Source organism: Corvus cornix, chromosome 18 (genome assembly GCF_000738735.6).
Source record: "Corvus cornix cornix isolate S_Up_H32 chromosome 18, ASM73873v5, whole genome shotgun sequence".
Taxonomy (NCBI): Eukaryota; Metazoa; Chordata; class Aves; order Passeriformes; family Corvidae; genus Corvus; species Corvus cornix.
The window spans coordinates 4,309,977-4,330,006 of NC_046347.1; the positions used below are offsets into that span (position 1 = coordinate 4,309,977).

Below are 20,030 nucleotides of genomic sequence, written 5' to 3' on the forward strand. Positions count from 1 at the left end.
CTCAGAGAAGAGAGGGATCAGAGTATGTGAGAGAAACAACTCTGCAGATGCCAAGGTCAGTGGAGAAGGAGGGGGAGGAGGTGCTGCAGGCACTGGAGTGAGGTCCCTCTGCAGCCCATGGTGCAGAGCATGGTGAAGCAGCTGTGCCCCTGCAGCCCATGGAGGTTCATGTGGGTGCAGAGATCCACCTGCAGCCCCTGCAGGAGCCCACACTGGAGCAGGGGGATGTCTGAAAGAAGGCTGTGGGAAGCCTGAGCTGGAGCAGGATCCTGGCAGGGACATGCGGATCTGTGGAGAGAGGAGCCCGTGCTCATGGAGCACGTGAGAGAGGAGCACATGACCTTGTGGGGGATCCACACTAGAGCAGCCTGTTCTTAAAATGTTTGAGTGCTCAGGCAGAGAAGATGTTGGACCTGCATCCAGAACGTTTATTCTTTGCATAGGTGTCCACTCCCAGGCTGCTTTATGACAAAAGTCTGTCTTTGCCAGCCAGCTCTTCCTATGGCCTTTTGTGGCAAATGTTTTCTTCCTAAAGGGTAGATTATCCTTGTTTGTACATGGATATACTGCACCCAGGAGTGATCTCCATTGTGCATGACAGTTTGGTGATATTTGTACTGACAAGCCCGTGATGATGGGGCTGATGTCCCCGCTCACCTTTCTGCAACAAGAAATGAGGCAGAGAGCCTCAAAATGTTGTGGGCTTTATCCTGCTCTCTGCACAGAGAGTGGCTGACTCAGCTGAGGAGAAGTGACTGTGTCAATGTTCGTGGGGGCACAGACATGCACATCCTTGGGGTTGGGATCTGGGAGCCCAGGACTGATCCACCACGTTGTTGTGAGGTAGGAGAGCATGTGGTGATGGTAATGGCAGGGTTCTGTCCCAGCAACTTTGGGGTCGTCAGCATGTGGTGTTATCCAAGACCCCCTTGTACAAACCTTCTTTCTCTAAACAAACCAACCAGAGGACAGGAGATCTTTGTCCTTGTGAGCACAAAACAGGACAAAAATAGCCCTGTTTACCTGCTTTTGGAGAAAAAGCTGGCTGGGGTTCTGAGAGTCAACAGTCACTTAGCATGGTTATTAACAATCAAGTTTAGGTGCATGTAGGAAGGGATGGTGTAAGGGTGATGTGTTTGCCAGTTCTGCTTATCTCTTCTCTAGGTATCAATTCCACTTGCCAGTTGCAGTGTTGAAACAAAATTTGATCACCTGTGCTTTGCTCTGAGTCAAACCAGGTTAATAAAACTGGTGACCAAGTGTCTGCAGGCATGAATGTGTCTCAGTTTGGCCTGCAGGAAGCCCTGGTAGTCTTGGTGACCACCAAGTCCTTTTTGATGAAGCATGCACTGATAAATGGAACTGCAGGCTTCTTGTTTACTTGAAGTTGTAAGGCCAGACCTTGTCAAATTCTGGTATTAAGAGAAGCACAAGGCTGGCTGAATACAGTATTCTACAGGGAACAGTAAACAATTCAAGGAAGTGGCCTTCTAGGGAAACTGACTTTCAATTCAGCTGCAAGCCCTAGAGAATAAATTGTTTCACAGGTATCTTGGGGTGACTTTATGATGTGTATCCCCTATCTCTGCTCTATGCCCAGAGATTAATTTTGTGCCTTTCTGTGCCTTTAAACTGAGCCTGAGAGGGGGGAGAGGAAAAAAAACAACGAACTTTTCAAAACAGTTGTTCAAGACACACACTCCTCTGTGTTGTCCTGCTGCAGTAGCAAGAGCAGAGGAAGCACCCTGCTTGCTTTTCAGCCAGCTTTCGGCTCCTTTTCTCCTCAGGGAGATGGAGAGTTGAACTATGTTTTCCTGGAACTTCGGTTTTTCCCTTCTTCTCTTCTGGACTGTTTCAACATCAGAACACATCAGGGGAATTTCCCACCAAGGTCCTGGAGGTGGGCCCATGACCCAGCTCCGAGGAGGAGGAGAGAGATTACATCTACAGAAGGACTGAAATTTCCCCAGGTCTCTCTCCACGGTGAGAGGTTTTATTATTTAGCATCATTATCCTTTTCCCATGTGTTTGTTAAATAAATAGTTTTATCTCTTTCACTTTCCTCCAAGGAAAATGTCTTTTTCCCCGAACCTGGTAGGGAAGGGGTGGTTGTAACCTGCCTTCTATCAGAGGATATTTTTCCTCCAAATTTGTCCAAACCAGCACAACAGGATAACACAAAACCCAAAGACTAACCACATGACAGGAAGTTCTTTTTCCTGGTTACATTAGGTAGCAAACCATGGGAAATTCCACAATTAAGGTGCCACCCATTTATCTTGGAAGAGGAACAGACGATCTGCATTCTGTAGATGTGAGATAAAGCTAATTCTCAAATCAAATTGTATATGAACTTCCATCCATTAAACAGTGCAGTTATTTTAATGTGTTTGTAGGGTACTTGACGTATCAACATGTTTTTAATAGACTGGTCTCCTGAACAATGGTGAAATATTTTGACAGTGGCCAAATAAATCCTTCACCTTTGACTTGTGGGCTGTTGGAGCCTGGTGGCTTCAGCCATCATGGCTCTGAGGATGTTGTGGTGGAGTCACAAAAGATAAAAGCTGACAGATAAAGCTGAAAGCAAAAAGTTACCCATGCAGTCTTGGGCAAAAGCAGAACTGTTGGCACCATCCTGGTTAAATTTTGATGTGATTAACTGCCTTTACTGCTCTGTCTCCTTTCTGTTCATTTCAGAGGTCTTCTGTCTGGAAAAGGGTTTGATGCAGTAGGATGGCTCCTCATCCTCCTCGCAGCCAGGACTGCCTTTCCACATCAACTGAAGGACCCACAGTAAGATAATTTGCAAGTGGTTTAGGGTAAATTACACAAAGTTTATAAGCCCAAGGGCTTGTTATTTCTCAGTGATTCTCAGAGCACTTTACCATATGGTTTCACAGATAGCACACGCAGTTAAACAACCAGCAGAATAACTTTTCTTAGTTCTCATTTTAATACAGAGCAATGTGTCTTCTTGCTCTTGATTGTTTTATGCATTTAAGATGTTACTTTAGTTAACTGAGTTTGTGTTTACTTATGGTTACAATATCAGGGAGTAAATACGAACTTAGATACTGAGCAAGCTGCCAGGTGGTGTGGAGCAAAGGGTATCAGCAGAGTGTGATGCAGTGGTGGAGATTGCTTAGGGAGAAGGAGGGAAAGCTCAAGCACTGAAAGATAGACAGGACCCAGCTGATATCTGCTTGGAAGCATGGCGTGGTAATGGCAGGTTAACAGAGATTAACACAAGGGCACCCAAATTTGACATCGTGTGTAAGCAACGCAGCTTAGACTCTTTCTGTTGTAGGCCTGATCATTCTCCTTTGGTAACTGCAAGTGGGGACCCAAGGTTTGAGGTGCAAGCTGCAGAGCTGGGAACACACACACTCAGTGTATTTCCTGCCAGACTTCTCCGTGGAAGTCCATGACCTGCCTTCTCCATCCTTTGCAAGTTCAGCTCACAGAGGGAATGAGGAATTTCATTGCACATCATTAGTAGAAACAGGCTGGCTCATCCTCTTGGCTCTGGCTGAGACTGCAACAGAGGTGTCCTTCCTGGAATCTTTGAGACAAACCCGGATTGAACAGATGCTAAGCAGCTCCTAGGGAATCAGGAGAGAATGTGTGGCCCATCCTGAGCACCAGGATCTCACATTTCCACTCCAATAGCACAGTTCTGCTCACCTTCCCAGCAATTACTTTGCCTGGGGATTTCCAAGTATGAGGTTGATAGGTGGTGTGCATCTGCTGTGGCAAAGAATTCCCTCTTCTCCATGGCTGACAAAAGCCTCTGTCAAGTTAACAGGAGAAGGATGGAGATCAGTTGCCCCAGGTATGTATCTAAATAAAGCAGGAGAAGAACTGTTACAGAGAAGACAATACACAAAAGGGAGAGAAGGGAAAAGAAGCATCTGATTTCCAGCAGGTCCTCGCAGGATCCTGTGGCTGTTCTACTCTTGCAGCTAAAAATGTGACTGCACTTCTCTGATGCTCCTGTCAGTCAGGAACAGAGAGGAAAGCACTGTGAGGCCACATTTTCCCAAGTGTAAGACAGGAACAGGATGATTTATACCACTCAAGAAGCAGGCTTACATCTTGCATTCCCTGCAGCTCTTTTCACCCCAAAGGATGCCAAATGGCACATTTGTCCTGCCAGAGATGTCAAGAGGGATAGTTTCTGATGTTAAGTCAATGGGAAGAGCATGGGGAAGACCTTTACCAAGACATATTTCACTTCTGGCTCTAAAATTAGTAGATCCACACAGAGATGTGGTTCTGTAATTCGTATCTGTGCAGGGCCTGGATTTTGCTGCCAGATGTGACATGCTGAGATAATATGCCTGCATTTTTTTTTTTTTTTTTTTTTTTGCCAGGGGTACAGAGAGGAATTTGGGCTTTGTGATTCTTGTGTTTCTTTCTCTGGAGCAGTGGAGAGTCCTTGAATGTTCCTATTCCTGGCAGCTGTCAGAGACAGGACGTGGAGAGGCTGCTTTTCTGATGGGAGGCCAACTAGCCATGAGCTTAATAAAGTACCTCTTCACCTGTCTGCAGTGCTGCCCTGCTCCTGGGGGGACCAGCTCTCTGAAAGATTCCCAGTCAAGGAACATAATTTTTTCTTCCTTTCCATCAAACAGATTTTTAAAGGGGAGGAAAAACTCCACAATCCATCTTAGCCCTGAAGTGGTGTCTGTCTCTCTGTCTGTCAGCTCTGGGGTGATGTGCTAGGCTTCCTGCTGAGATGGCACAGACAAAAGGCTGCTGAGGGAGGCATTTGGATAAAGGATCCCTGGTTCTTTCCAGCCTGTGTAACTCCAGCTGACGCTTCCAGCCATTGTTGCTGGGAGTGTATTTTTTTGTGGTTTTTAAAAATTCTCTCAAATGAAGAGGCTCATCAGTCTTCTCAGCATTGTGTGTCTGAGGAAGGAATGCTGGGAGCAGAGCATTTCAGTGGGATGGGGTGAATGTGAAGAGCTTGAGGAGCAGAAAGGCTATGTGATGGCAGATTTGCTGTGCTCCTCTCTGTTCAGGGAGGTTAATTATCATCCAGAGCTGTGGCCATAGGGAACTGTGCTTACAGAAAGATCTAAAAGAAGTTCCAGTGACCAGAGCCTGTAATTGGGCCAGATTCAGAGCGCTTACACCCCATCTCCCAGTGATTGCTCCAGGCAAGGACATTCCATGGTGTGTGGGCACTGGCTGGAGGAACCTGCCCATGGTCCCATTACCAAGTGGGAGAGGGGGAAATATTCTAGGTTGGACCCATGTCATCTGCTGTTCCTACACAGATCCAAGGCAGTTTCTTTATGGGGGCATAAGCTGGGTGGGGCTGGACACCGAGCACACAAATGAGCACTGAGGAAAACCTGACAGGGTTTGCACTCTCTGCAGCTCTGCTGTGTGGACACTGAGCAGCCACTTGCTCATTCCACCATCAAAACCATTGTGTCTTTCCCTCCTGGGGCATTTCAGCCCATGGAGAACACAGAACAGTTGGCTCACTAAGCTGTTCCCTCACTCCTCACACAGTTTTCTGGGGCTTTGCTCTGTGACAGAACTCTGGGTATTCTTGCAAGTCGAAAATGTGGGAGCTTTGCTTCAACAAATGCTGTTGTCTCTGGTGCTTGGTTAGTTTTTGAGAGAAGATTTGGTGCAGAAGGGAAGGAACTAGCTGAAAAATGGCCAAAGAGTGTGGAATTATGGCAAGCTTGGGAGTTTCTGGGCTATCAGTGTTATTTGTGAAAGCAAGACAAACAGCTGTGCAGAGTTTGCTCTTGTAATTTCTTCCCCTCCAGATCCCAGCCTGAAAGCATCTGCTTCTGAAGATGACTGCTGAACAGGGAGGGGAAAACAAGAACCTAAGGTTGCCAAGCCAAGAGTTTGCTGGCCCCCAGGCATGACCACTGAGCAGCTGCATGCTGCAGACAATGTCATTCTTTTTCTCCCCCACTTATAACTCAGTTCTTATATCATCAAATAATACTGTGAACATGTCCAAACATCTCCAGCTTCTTTAGCAGCTTTATTCCACTGGCTTCCAGTCAAATACTGGTTTTGGTAGATTGTAGACATCACTGAAAGACAAGTTTATCCTGCAGCAAAGACAGATCAATTTGTAAAACAGTTCTGTTCTTAGAGCACATCTTGTGATGTCCTGTTCTGTAGACCAGAGACACGGGAGAGTGGAAAGCACAAAGGGCACAGGCAAGTAAACAAGATTTGATACACGGCCTTGTGAAGAATATGCACACAGATAAATTTATGGTATAGTTCTAACTCCAGCTGACACCCTCAACACACACAGTGTAATATCTATTGGCAGTCAAGTTTGTTTATGAATTAAACAGAAAAAAAACCAAAACCAGGCAAATCTGCCTTTTATGTGTCCAGGATGTAATTAAGGATGTAGTGAAGTGGATGTGGAATTAAATGGCCTATTTGAGATCAAAAAGTGCTGACAGATAACCATCTTCACTTGATGATCCCAGGTGCAGTTTGCTTAAACAAAAAAGTCATCTTGTTTTTACAGTACTGAAGAATAGAAGAATTTCTGCTGTAGGCATTGATGCTGAGAACTGGACACCCCAGCAGTGCTGGGCTCAGAGTCTCTATACCGTAAGAGAAGCAGCATCTCCTGGGATTGCAGGTGCGATTGCAGGTAGGACTCCAGAGGAACATGCATTTGGAAAAGGATGCTGTGGCCCTTGAGAGGCCAGGCCCTGTGCATTGTGCAGTCTTTGCTTTGTATTTTCCTGCCTGCGGGCTGGGAGCCCTGTGCATCCCAAGAATCTTACTTCTTATAGAGCTGTTTAAGAGACCACCTCTGCTCTTGGCCTCAGTTTTCACCAGGTCATCCCTGGAGAGTTCCAATACATCCCCCTTTCCCAATCTGACCTCATGTTTGAGCAAACCAGCCTTGCTGCCTCAGTTCTGACAGACTGATCTCAGCAGTGGGGGTGGATGATGAAGAAACGATGCTCTGAGGAAGTGAAAGTCAGTATTCTGACAGGGGGGGTGAGGTTTTCTTTTCTTACACCAAGAAGGTGAAAAGCTGTGTTTTGCATAGCAAGCCTGCTTTTGGCTAATGTGCTTGCCAGAAATTTGGATATTCCCCCAAGCACAATCCTTCCTGAACAGAGAGTGCTACAGACGAGTTCTCCACAAGCATCAGCGCAGTTCTTAAAAGCAAGGAAATCCGTATTTTCTGCTGGTAGGAATTTTTCTATCCCTTGTGACTCTTGGTTTCGCAGCAATGTTACATGGAGTAGATTGAAGGAAAATGCTTCCTGCCTCCAGAATCACCCTTTGGGACCCTATTAACAAAAAAAGTCTTGTGGCTGTGAAATCTGTTGACTGGCTTTCCTGTGACATAAAACAGGCACCTTCAGTTCTCTGGGTATTCAGTAACAGTGTGAGTGCTTCTGAGATTTGAGATACTGTCAGCAAAAGCTTTTTTTATATCTGAGCTTCATTTTTTTATAAGAGCTGTACAAAAGCAGCCTATGCATAAGGAACAATATGGCCATCTCCCCTTGAACTTTCTCCCTTTGAACAATTAAGTTGTTAATATTTAACAACTTAAAAAGTTAAAATAGCCCTTTGCTGTAAAACTACATCTCTGGTAGAGATAAACTTTCTCTGGCTGTGGTGTCCATCTCTGCAAATCTTTCCCTCTGCTGCTGGAGTGATGTACTCTGGATTGCCAGAGATTGATTTCACACTGACTGGAAATTATCATAACACAAACTCCTCTTTTCTGTGGTAGATTTGCACCAAGTCTTACTTTGATTTGTTTCAAACCAACCACAAGGTATAATGGATGTGTATCTAGCCATCAGCTTTTGGGGGGCAGCAATTGCTTCTGGATTGGAGCTGCAAGCAATTACTGCATGAAGAATACATGTTTATGGTTATGTCTAAAATTTTGGGCAGGTGGTGGTTTGAAAGCTTCTTGGATTGTAACTATGGCCACTTCTGTAGTTCACATGTGTTCCCAGTGATACGTGTACCGGGTTAGAGATTAAGCGTTTCCTTTTTTAGGGCAGATTTACATCATTCAGGAAAATGCAAGTAACTTCCATTGTTTGCAGTAAAAAGCATTCCTTTCCCTACTCTTTGTTAAATAAGTTTCTGGCGATAGCCAGGAACAGTACAAAACTGATGCCTGAGAAATTGGATCTGTGTGCAGAATGTCTGGGAATGCTGGGAGACAGGGTGTGCACGTTGTTATAGGGAAATCCAGAGGGAAGACCAGCCCAGTCCTTCCACACTCCTTGGTGAGGCAGTGCCTGGCGAGCGCCCCTGGGCAGCGGCAGCAGAGCCTCTGACAATCACGGATATCTCACCATGCGCTGTTTCAGCATAAGGCTCCCAAAAATTGCCAACGCCCTGATTTGCCTCATTGTTGTAATACAGTTTTGCCTCTTCGTTGCCAATTACAGCTCCTTGTTTGACTTGGCGAAGACAAAGTTTCTCAGGTAAGGGACCTGTTTCTCCGTGGCTTAGTTTGGGTGTTTGTGCTCACTTTCTCTCTCTGTCTCTCTCTTTTTTACCCTTCTGATCTGATTTAGGTGACTGCTTTACTTTAGCAGAGTATGGTGTTGGAAGATCCACAGACAAAAACCTGCTTCTCTTGGCTCACTGTTTTCCAGGGCATCCTTTGGTAGCTGTCTAGAGCAGCTTTTGCTTCACTAATTCTACCTGTTTTCATACTTTGGCACTACGTAGTATTTGCTTTTCCTGTTGGCTCCCAGAAGGACCTTATTCAGCCCTAATCCAGACTGCATTGCTGGACAGTGAATTTGGTGGGATGGCTTTGAATTTATGGCAAGTTCAGCAGCTGACTCCTAACACAAATACACTGCATACTGGAACACCAATGTCATGTAGACATGATATTGATATCTATTTTATATAAATGGTCAAGTAAATCCTACAGGAATGGGTGTGGAGGGAATGGCAGTGAAATGTCTCCAGCATCACTGGCAGGGAGCACTTCTCTTTGCATGAGCCCTGCAGACACCTGAGCCCTTCCCAGGACAGGTATGGCTCGTGGATGTGTTGCTGCTGTGTGTAGGAAGCACCACTCCCTAGCCTCCCCACCACTCTCATTTGGTCCCAGCTCTCCCAGTGAGCTCATCTGGCTTGGCTTGTCTGGGTTGGTTCTCAGCTGGGATTCTGGGCTGATGCTGTGGGGGCAGGCAGGAGGAGTGGGGCTAGGAACATCTGCGGCTCTTCTGGAGGTGACTTGAGTCCAGCTCAGCTCTAGCAGCTTGAGACCACACTTTGAGGACAGCTATGAATTTGGAGAGGTTGGAACTTGCCCAAGGGAAGCAGGAGGGAAGGAGAGAAGGAGGAGATGTAGAGAAATGAAGTGAGTTGTCCTTGATCCCAGAGCCCATCAGTGGCAGAGTTGGAACAAGAAGTGACTCTCCATATCCACTGCTTGAAGCCGTTTTCTTCTGCTGTAGTTTCAGAGAATGGAAATGCCTGTGTTTATACAACTTAAATAAAACACAACAAGGTATGAGCTGTGTGTGGTTGTCTGTGTGGCAGTTCTATTTCTGTACCTTGTATGTCACGTAGAATACACAGAGCAGCATTTTCATGGCTTTATCCTCTATTTGTCCTTGGGCTTTTTGAAAGGGGAGGAAAATGACAGTAAATGTCATTGAGCTTCTGCAGTTGTTTGCCAGCTGGACTCTAGAGCCTGAAATTCACTGAGCTGCTTTGACCATTTGTCTGGATTTAAAATGCTGGTCAGGAGAGTGGGGTCCTGTGTAAGCATGAGTGCCTGGCCGTGTGGGCCTGACTGCAGGGCACAGGCTTTGGGATGTGGAGAGCCCTCGGTTTTACACTTTGGTCTCTGGCACAGCATTTGAATTTAAAGTGTAATAGACTGGAGTGGAATCTGCCCTGCAAGACAGCACCTAGGACAAGACTGGAGGGGGGATGGTTTCTCATACTGTCCTGTTTCATTTGTTCTCTGCCCTTTAATCTCAAAGTTTTAAACATCATCTTAAAAATACAACAGAAATTCACCAAGGGATTTAAGATTTGCCTGAGCTACCTTACCAAATTTCTTTTTGTTTAGAGTGTCCATATAAAATCCTTCCTCCTATTGGGCAGTAAACAGTAACACAAGTTTATACATGAAGCACTATGATGGAAAGCACACGCTGCACACTTGGTTGAAACTGGCTAATGATTATGAGAGAGGGAGAGCTGATAGGCCATTTGCTACAACCTCTCTTTTTTAGCCTTGCAAAGGTTTGCGTATTTATCTGATATGAAATGGTTTTTTAAAGCCTCCTTAGTCGATAATTTCCTGAACACTTCCAGAGTGGTATGACATCCATGAAATTTCAGCAGCAACCGAGCTGCTATCTGCAGCCTGTTATCTTCAGAAGTGCTTTTTTCCCCATTTATCACTTCAGGAGCGATCCACAGCGTTCTGAAACAAGTGCGTCATGCAAAGGCTGAACGTGAGTGTGGAATCAGACTGCCACAACCATGCTGCTTTTCTGTACATAAAAGCTCAGCTGCAGATATTGTTCACCTTCCCTTTTCCTGTTCTACCCTCCAGCCATGTGCAGAGAAGAGGGAATGTTTAGGACAAAACCCCACCACTTCTGCCTTGATTTTTTTTTTGCTGGGTTTCAGCCCGGTCTTGTTGCAGGTGGCTCTTCTGCTGTTGGCAGATGTGTCCTCCTGTGATGACCTTGTACCTGCCTGTGCCTTTGAATCAGGGCAGCTGCAATGTTAGAGGCAAGTGCTGAAAATGTAGAGATTTTGCATTTTAATAGCTTCACTGCCTTCAGACACGAGTGCCTGGTGAGCGCTGTGTGCTGCCCTTGCATTACCTAAGGCAGAGGAGGAGAGAAAGAAGTGCCCTATGGCTCCAAAAGCTCAAGAGGTGATGTAGGGTAAAGGAGTGAGTTTCATTTCTTCTTAGACTTCCCTTCCTGATTCTGGAAGATCTTCATGCTCTGTTGCTGAAGCACAGGGCTCTGCTGGCAGAGGAGGGAGGCAGATGGCTGCCTCCATGGTGTGTGCCATGTCCTGAGCCCAGGATCTCCAAACCACTCCCGCAGTGCTCTGGGGACATTGCCAGGGGGCCTGCCCAGTGCGTGGCAAAGCTGGGCTGTACTGGTTGGCTGTTACTGCCAGTGTGAATGTTTCATGTGCCAAGTGCTGAGGAGAGGAGTGTGTGTGCCTCTGGGATTTGCCTAGTGGGGAGATAAGCAGTATTCAGGCTAGAATGGTGTAGGAAGTTAAATAACATTTTGGCAAAGTTCAAAATGAAATTGCTCTAAAGGACGGAGAGAGGCTCAGAGTCAAGAGCACTAGAAATGGGCTGAAGGGTGTTCAGTGTTAAGTGGAAAGTGTGTGTGATGTGTCTGCTTTTCTTTTGGTTGCATTCAGGAAATTGAACGTTTCCCAACATGCCCCAGAGACGCAACAAATGGACACCCAAGAGCAACAGGGCTTAAACTATTCTGATAATGGGAACTCTGGGAGCATTTTAGAAAAGTCTTTGGGAGGACACATCACAAGACTCAAAGATGTGGTGGAGAAGACATCAAGATGGAAAGGAAAGGAGGAGCAGAAGGAAACAATGAAACCAGTTACCAGGGTTACGGAAGCAAAGGAGAACATGGCTGTGAAACCATCACCCCAATTGGAGGGAATCAAGAAGACAACAGTGAGAACAACCCCTATGGTGCAGGGAAACAAGGGGAAAACAACAATGAGGCCAGCTCCACGGGTGGAAGAAGCTAAGGAAAAGACAACAGTGAAACCACTTCCCAGGGAGGACGGAGGCAAGAAGGCAACAGTGAAACCATCCTCTGGGGTGAAGGGAGCGCATGAGAACAACACATCCAAAGACCAAGCAAAACCCGATGAGCCTCCTGCATCAATGAAAAGTGTAAAACCTACTCCTCAGGCTGCTGCAGTGACACAAAAGAGGAAACTGAGCGCTGCTAACTTCACATCTGAGCCGCGGTGGGATTTCGAGGACAAGTACCTGCTGGATAACTCATCCCCACCCTCGGTAGGTGGGATGGTGTGGGTGGTCACCAAGAATGGTGCCTCCCCATTGACATCCTTGTCTGCTGGCCCCTGGGCATGTGTGCCCTTTGCAGTTGAGGATGATTTCAGAGCTGGTAGGTCACCCATTGGTATATGCAGATGCTGGTGGGACCCAAACAGGAAGACCTCTATAAACAACATCTGCATTCACATGAAGACTCAGGTTAATTAAATTTGAGCATCTCATAATTACTAGTGTCCAGGAACAGGGCCTTTAGGAAAGTAGTAAACTACAGCAAAGTTCTCAGCAAGCAGATGGGACAGGTTGTGGTGTCTCATACTGTCTCTGTCGCCCATCCTATGCTGGTAACTCTTTGTAAAGCTCACCCAGAGCAATTTTCCCTGGCACCCCTGTTTCTGGAAGGCTTGGAACTGGTGGGTCACCTTCTCATATGTTGTGTTTCACTCCCAAACCTGATCTGTAATTCTGCAGAGAGAGGGAGTCACTAGAAGCACTGCGCCCTCCTTAATTTCCTACTTTTCAGAGTTTTCCCTGGTTCCTCTGGTACTGATCCAGTCTAGCTCTGGAGGCACAAGAAGTACCGAGCCTTGGACAGTACCTGCTTGGGCAGGAAGGAAATGTCCCTGTTTCTGGACATGAAATGTACTGTGGTGAAATGATGCCACCATGAAACCGTTGACGATGTTGTCCTCAGTGTGCTCCTGTGGTGACAGGCAGAATGAGGGCTGTCTCCTCAGGCTGTGGCAGGGTTGTCATCCTCATCCACTGCAAAGAGCCCAGCTCAGCCATGGAGCACTTAGCAAGTCTTTGGCAACGCAGCCATTGCTGGGGATTTGAGCTGGGAATAAGGGTCCACTTGATCTTCTATTTTGTCTTTCAGGAGATGTTTGGGGAAGGTGTCTAAAAAAGTAGAGCCCAAATAGACTCAGCAGAAAATTCGGTGTAGTGGAGCTGTTTGCTTTCCACCTGCACACACAGCCTCACTCTCACCAGCTGCAGTGGGACTCCTCTTGTAGGATAAGCTGGCTTAGATTTCCTCCTCAGCTCCACATTTCACTGATTTATTTATGACATTGAACAAGTTTTGCAAATTTTTTCTTACCCTTAAAGAGAGTGGCAATGGTGATCTGATTTCATATGTTCCTCAGTGTTTCCTTGGGTGCACTCCTAGGACCTTGTGATGTGTGCTGCCAACAGGGACTGCTTATTATACCAGATATATATATTATTGTAGCGCATTCTTAATGCAAACAGCCTTATTTGATACATTTAGGTTAGACCTATTACAAATGTTAATTTGCATCAGTTAATGAGGCCCAAAGCCAATAAAACATTTAAGCGTGACAGGCCTGTTGTTCTGAAGAGGAAAGTCTCAGAGACTTGGAGTCATCCTGGCTCCCTTGTAGGTGACTTTTCGCCAGCTAGTTATGGATGTAGTGCTAAAATTGTGCTTCATGTTCCTGGTGATGGGGATGCTGAGGGGGATGGATGAGGTACCACTGGAGTTTTTGTATTTCTGGTCCTGTCACACACAGGCACACAAGCACTGGCGCTCAGTCAGGTTTATCAGCTCTGCTCATCAGTCATTATTGTTTCCTTTTTGTTTTTCAAGACCTGCTCTGAATCAGTGAGGGCCAGGGCTGCCAAGTCTGACTGGCTGCGGGATCTTTTCCTGCCCAACATCACACTCTTCATAGACAAGAGATACTTCAGTGACAGTGAATGGAGCCGCCTGGAGCATTTTATACCCCCCTATGGCTTCATGGACCTGAATTATTCATGTGAGTCACTCAGGGCTTGTCAGGATGGGACTTTCAGACTCCTAACAGGAACCTTATGCTGAGTAGCTGGAGGTTTGCAGCATCTCCCCATCAAAGGCATCAGTCTAGGAGGATCTCATGGTGGAAACTCTGGTGGTTTCACTGTGTCCATCCCAAAGGCTCTTGATAACTCACCACTGTGTTTGCTTCACAGTGGTAAAGGAGGTCATATCCCTGCTGCCCCCAAATCCCCACCAGCAGCTGCTCCTGGCCAACCGTGACAGCAGTGTGCCCACATGTATCAGCTGTGCTGTCGTGGGGAATGGAGGAATACTGAATAACTCTGGGATGGGCCAAGAGATTGACTCCCATGACTACGTCTTCAGGTAAGGCAGGCTTCACTCTCAGAAGATGCACAGCTAGCTTATTGTGGCTAGCCCCTAATTGTGGCTGGACCACTTCATCTCTTCTAGTATTCCACTCATTCCCAAGTGCCAAAATGATGGACGGCAGGAGTTAACAAGTCCAAAAGTAATTGGAAAATTACTAAATATCCAAAGCCTGTGTTCACAAATGAGCCATAAAGAGCCATCTCCACAGCAGGGGCTCTCCTGCAGATCAAGGTGGCAATCAGAATGGGCCTAGTCTTCCCTTCCTCCAGGCTAACACTGTCTTTTCCTATTAGGAATGTACGTGTGAGGGGTTTCAGTGGTCACCTAACTCTGCTCTTCTGATTTCCTTGGCCAGGGTGAGCGGAGCTGTAATCAAGGGTTATGAAAAAGATGTGGGAACAAAAACCTCCTTTTATGGATTCACAGCCTACTCCCTGGTTTCCTCTCTTCAGATCTTGGGACGCAGAGGGTTCAGCAACATCCCACAGGAACAAGTAAGTGAGGTCCCTGCTGTGTGCATGCACAGCTTTGACACGATGCTGTTTGACTGTGACCTTCAGTTCTGCTTTTGCCATGAGGAGCAAAGGGGCCGAGCCAGCCCTTTAGCATTACCCTCAGTGAGGGAACCTGCACTGCCTTGGCTCAGAGTGAGTGTTTGCAGTGGCAGCTTGTGTCAGTGCCACCCCAGCCTTGTGGCATGTAGAAGGAGCTGCACATCAGATGTTATCTCCATTCTGCTGCTGTGGGCCATTTGAGAGCTGCAGACTGAAGATGTGTGTCTGAGAAACTCAGCGAGCCAAGATGCCTGCTTGCATTTTTTAACAAGTGCTGTTCACTAATGCTCACTTGTTTTCTTAGCATGTCAGATACATTCACTTTCTGGAGGGAGCGAGAGACTATGAGTGGCTGGATGCTCTTCTGTTCAACAAGGACATGAGGAAAGGATTCTTGAACCTCAGCGGGTAAAACCAACTATAGTCCCCTCTACTCCTCCAGTGAGGAACTCTCTGTTGTGCTCTTTTCCTGTCCACAGTGCTTAGCCTTGAGGAGCACCAGGCCAGGGTAAAGGCAGGGTAAAGCCTCCCTCCCCTGACAGACTTGCATGCAATCTCTCATTTCCTCCGCAGCTCTGGGCACTGCTGTAGTCAATACACCTCCTTCCCAGAGGTAGCTGATTTCAATGATGTGTGGCCAGAGCTTAGAGAAAGCTTTGTGGCTTTTGGGGATGAAGACATGCTGCTGGCTGGTCTGGTGTTGCCTGCTCATGGATGAAGGCCTGGTTTCACCAATTTTTACCTATACAAACACATGCTTTTGATATTCCTGTCTCCTATTGTTGCCTCTCCTCCCTGATCTCTTCCTCTGCAATGCACACAGGCTATGGAGGCTTTGTCATGATGTGGGAAATGTTGCAGAATATCTTCACAGTGTTTGTGGTTCTTCTCTTAGCACCAAGTACACCAAGTGCATCAGGGCTGATCCTTTCCAGCTGTGATGAGGTGTAGGAGCTTGTCCTGAGTCTCCCCATTCCTGTCCTTAGGCAGAAGCCCCGGCAGAAATTCGATAAAGATTTCACAATGGACAAATACCTGGTGGTTCACCCTGATTTCCTCAGATACATGAAAAACAGGTGAGCTGAGGGTTTTGTGCTCTAATGGGCTTGTTTTTCCTGGCCAGCACCATCTCTCTCTGTCTCTGGCCTCTCCTCCCAGCTTCCTCCCTTGTAACCACAGTTCAGCCACACCAGCAGCCTGGGGATAGGCGTCAGCAGCATGTTCTCAGCTGAAACTCTCTGTGGTGCTGCAGTGGGATGCTAGTGGTGGGTAAACATCCAGAATCTGTGAGCTGGAGAAGCAACTGCCATCAAACAGTTTGGTTTTCTGCATCCAAAAGAGAGCCAGGGCCAGTTGCAACTTTAGGTGTAGGAAGAATGTTGCTGAAGTGCCAGAATAGTCGATCTCTAGTTCAGGACCAGCCTTTCATGTTCCCCATTAGCCTTGGAGGAAGGCTCTGTAACAGACCTTCTCTCCAGAGATTGCTTCTAGACTCAGGAAGCTGGTTGTGCCATCAAGTGCAACAATGGGCCCTTCTTCAGCATCCCCTTTGCCTAGCCTGGCTGCTGCTCTTCCGTGCCTCTCCAACCCTTTTCACAAGCCTGATAGCCACGGTCACCACGAGATCTGCCCATCGTGGGCCACACATGACCAAGAGATGGAGGAACAAGAGCTCCTGTTGTGTCCTGCTTTGGCTGCCTTTACCCTTCAGTCTCCTTGAGAGCTGCTGCCTTCCCTGGAGCCAGATGGCCGGCGCTCCCTGCCCGCTCTGCCGTCCCCCCTCTGACTTGGGTCCTTTCCAAGGCCAAGAGGACTCCATGCTATTTTTTCCCAGTGTTTACTCCTACTTTCCTAACAACTCCTGGCATAACACAGTGCAGCTCCTGGCAGGTTTTGTGATGCTCCTCTGCACCTTCCCTATGTCTCGTTTCACTCCTAGATGTGGATGGGGGAGCAGGATATACCAGGGAGCTTCAAAGCCACCTCTGCACTGCAAAGCAAAGGACAGAATTAACAGTAGTGGGCTTTAACCTCCGAGATCCTTTAATCCATCCCCTCTTTATCCCCACTGTCTCAAGACCTGCCACTTCCACAAAGCTGGGGCAGAGCTGGGCTTAGGTCGCAGTGCAGGTGGTGGAGAGTTCTGGGCATACTCGTGGCTTCTCTGAAATGCCTCATATGGCCCCAAGCTGCTGCAAGGAAGGAAGTTGTCACATGGGCCACAGGGGGATAAGGTGTGCCCTGCTTGAAACACCACAGCCAGCAACTCCTCAGTGCTTTCTTCTCTCCTGCTGCAGGTTTTTAAAGTCTAAAAATTTGGAAAAGCACTACTGGAGGCTGTACAGACCCACAACAGGGGCCTTCCTGCTGCTGACTGCCCTCCACCTCTGTGACCGGGTAAGGGCAGGGTGATTCTTGCACCCAGAGCTGTCTGGAAGTGGGAACGTGGCACAGAGGAGAGCAGGGGTGGCTGCTATCTGCCTCGAGAGTATATGGGCTTCTGTCAGCTGTGGAGGAGCAGACTGAAGATGAGAAACAGCCCCAAAGTAGCTCCCACAGGGGTGGTGAAGCCTGCTGTGACCTAGAGCATGTGATCTCCCAGGAAGGCAGTGAGGGGACAGCAGCATCTCTGGAGCCAGTGCTCACAGTCTGGTCCTTCTGGACCCCCACAGAGCGCCACCAGAGAAGCCCCAACTGGCATCTCTGTCCTGTGCTCACTCCCTGTTTGGGAGCTGTGTCCTGTATTTCACCTGTTCCCTCTATCCCTGGTACCCCTGCGTCTTTCCCAGGTCAGTGCCTATGGCTACATCACGGAGGGGCACGAGAAGTACTCGGATCACTACTATGACAGGGAGTGGAAGCGTCTGATTTTCTACATTAACCATGACTTCAACCTGGAGAAGCAGGTGTGGAAAAGGCTTCATGATGAGAATATCATGAAGCTTTACCAGAGATCCTGACTGTGTGGCAAGGGCCATTGCCTGGGAAATCTCAACAACACCTCACTGGGAACAGAAGAGAACCCCCAGAGCCAAGGTTAGCTCTGGACTGCCAGGTACATTTCATCCCCACAAAGACATTTCCCTCCTTCAGCACCTCTGTTATTTCACAACACTTCAACAGATGTCTGAATGCTGCAGATCTGAAGACCAACAAGAAAATGCAGCGTGCCAACAAAGTCCCATCTGACTCTTGCTGATTGTTGTAGTCATGGGTATTAGGAGAGCAGAATCCAGGATGGATATGGTCCAGTGTCCTTTGTTTAATCCAGGTTTTCTCTCTTTGCAAGGAGATGCTCCTCAGGCTGGAGCTACTTTTCTGGGTGGATTCTCTCCATTAGCAATGCCCATTTTGGATGTGGGTATTGTCTAAACAAACTCCCTGAGGAGCTGGAAAGGATGGAGGTGGACACAGAGCCTGTCTCAGGTTGATTTAATTTCTGTGGGGGCTGCTCTCCCTCTGCTCCCTGCAGATAAAAAGGATGGACTGGACACTTCCAGGTGACTAATCTGTGAGAGAATGAGTTTCACTTCTGCTTCCCGGTGTGGCCTTGTTACGACACTTCTGAAGGAGCACTGCCATCAACTCAAGGGCAGGTAGCTGCTCTCCATGGTGCAGCAGACCTTCTGTACCTGGTGCCTCTTGCCCCAGGGCTCCCCTGGCTGCACAAAATGTGAATTTTGTGGCATGGACCTGGTGTGCCAAGTCCTTGCGTAGCTGAACTTCGTCATGCTTGGCTCTCAGCTGTGCCCAGAGCACTGTGTTTGTCCTATTGCCAGGAGAGGTGGGAGCTCTCCAAGTCCGGGGACGGATGCTATCTGTCCTTGCTGCTGGCTGAAGTGCCTGTCCCCCACGGGGCTGAGGGGGGTCCAGTTGCAGCCAGCAAACCTGGGGTGTGTTGGCCTCCTGGAAGGGGTTTTGTAAATGAAATAAATGGCACTGCTTTGGCCAAGCTGATCTTTCATGCAGCCCTGTGGGTTGTGGTTATTTAGTGCGCCCAGAACTGATGCTTTAAAGGCTGAGATACAGCAGATGACAAAGCCAGGAAAGGGCAGGACTGAGGGGTAATGAGATTACCTCCACCTGGAGAAGCTCTGCAGCTTGTGTGGACACACCTGAGCATCTCCCACCTATTCACCTTGCTGTTGCAGGACAGGGATCACCACTGGCCAAACACCTCCCTGAGGAAGTGGGTGAGCACCTGGCGAGTTTGTCCTTGTCCCAGCAACTGCTCTCCAAGTATATCAGATGCTCAAGGCAATGAAGGGCTGGATGTTTCCCCCATGACACTACACAGGCAAAAAGCCACCTCCAGTGTCCCAGCAGGTCCAGTGCATCTCCCTGGGATTAACCAGCTGCACACTCACTGGACCTGCTTTGGTTGTGTTTTTCTATTTCGGCAGCATTTTTGTTGGGGGCAGCAGTATCTCCAGGGGCTCTGTGGGCTCCCAGGAAGGCATTTCAGCAGGGACTGTCAGCAGGGTTCGTCAGGCTTGATTTCCTTTGTCCCTTTTTCCTTGTGCTGCAGAGAGGCTGGGCAATTTCTCATGTCTCACTGAGCTTGTTTGTGAAGGAAAACCCCCCACACTGAGAATCTAAATGCAGAATTCAGCTTCTCTGGAGAGGGTCTAGCCTGTGCCTGGCTGCTCTGCCCATACGAGCCCGCCATGTCGGTGGGAGCAGGGAGTTGTCCGAAATGCACTGTGCCTCTGTGGGGAATGATGGAGCCCTGACGGGCTTTGGAGCACACCAGAAATCTTTCCTGAGCAGCAAACAGGGAAGCTTGAGTGAGGCTGGTCACCATCCAGAGCTGCCTGAGGAGAAACTCCTGCACCCAGGAGCTCTGGTTCTGCTGGGCGTCTCAGCCCCTCGTGGTGGCTGTGCACCCTGTCCCCAGGTGTCCCTGGGGGTGTCCCCTGTCCCCAGGCCCTCGAGGCTCTCTCTGATGGGCTGTGGGTGGACAATGAGGCAGTTTTGTTCCTTGCCTGTCCCTCAGGCTGTACCACATTGCTGTGGGTTGCTTAGTGACCAGCTCCACCGGGTATTCTTCCTGCCTGAATAGAGCTTTTCTCTTCCCGAGAAGTTGGAAGAAGTTTCTCTTAGACCTTTCCCTTCCCCCTCCTCCTCTTTTGTTTCCCTATCCTTTGGGAAGCAGGAAGGGGCTGAGTCCCACTGAGCAAGGATTCCCCAGTGGGTGAGGAGGCTTTGGGGATGGGCTGACAGCTCCCAGCCCACGCTTTTCCCCAGTGCTGAGGCTTCCCAGAGTCAA

At 48.1% G+C, this 20,030-nt stretch overlaps 1 protein-coding gene across 3 annotated transcripts; it reads left to right on the top strand.

Annotated features, from left to right (window-relative positions):
- ST6GALNAC1 (ST6 N-acetylgalactosaminide alpha-2,6-sialyltransferase 1) lies at positions 1-18,725 on the top strand. Of its 3 annotated transcripts, XM_019290764.3 has the most exons (13): positions 1-55; positions 1,788-1,983; positions 2,701-2,796; positions 3,311-3,835; positions 4,377-8,477; positions 11,425-12,055; positions 13,668-13,836; positions 14,030-14,201; positions 14,563-14,701; positions 15,066-15,169; positions 15,748-15,837; positions 17,059-17,158; positions 17,551-18,725. In XM_019290764.3, the coding sequence occupies exons 5-13, from the start codon at positions 8,347-8,349 to the stop codon at positions 17,719-17,721; spliced, it is 1,707 nt and encodes a 568-aa protein (XP_019146309.1). In that variant the 5' UTR covers positions 1-55; positions 1,788-1,983; positions 2,701-2,796; positions 3,311-3,835; positions 4,377-8,346; the 3' UTR covers positions 17,722-18,725. The 3 variants fall into 3 exon arrangements, with proteins under 3 accessions (XP_019146309.1, XP_019146310.1, XP_039418365.1); XM_019290765.3 differs by lacking the exon at positions 3,311-3,835 and having other exon boundaries at positions 6,530-8,477; XM_039562431.1 differs by lacking the exons at positions 1-55; positions 1,788-1,983; positions 2,701-2,796; positions 3,311-3,835; positions 4,377-8,477 and adding an exon at positions 8,493-9,523.
- The last annotated feature ends 1,305 nt before the right edge of the window (positions 18,726-20,030 follow it).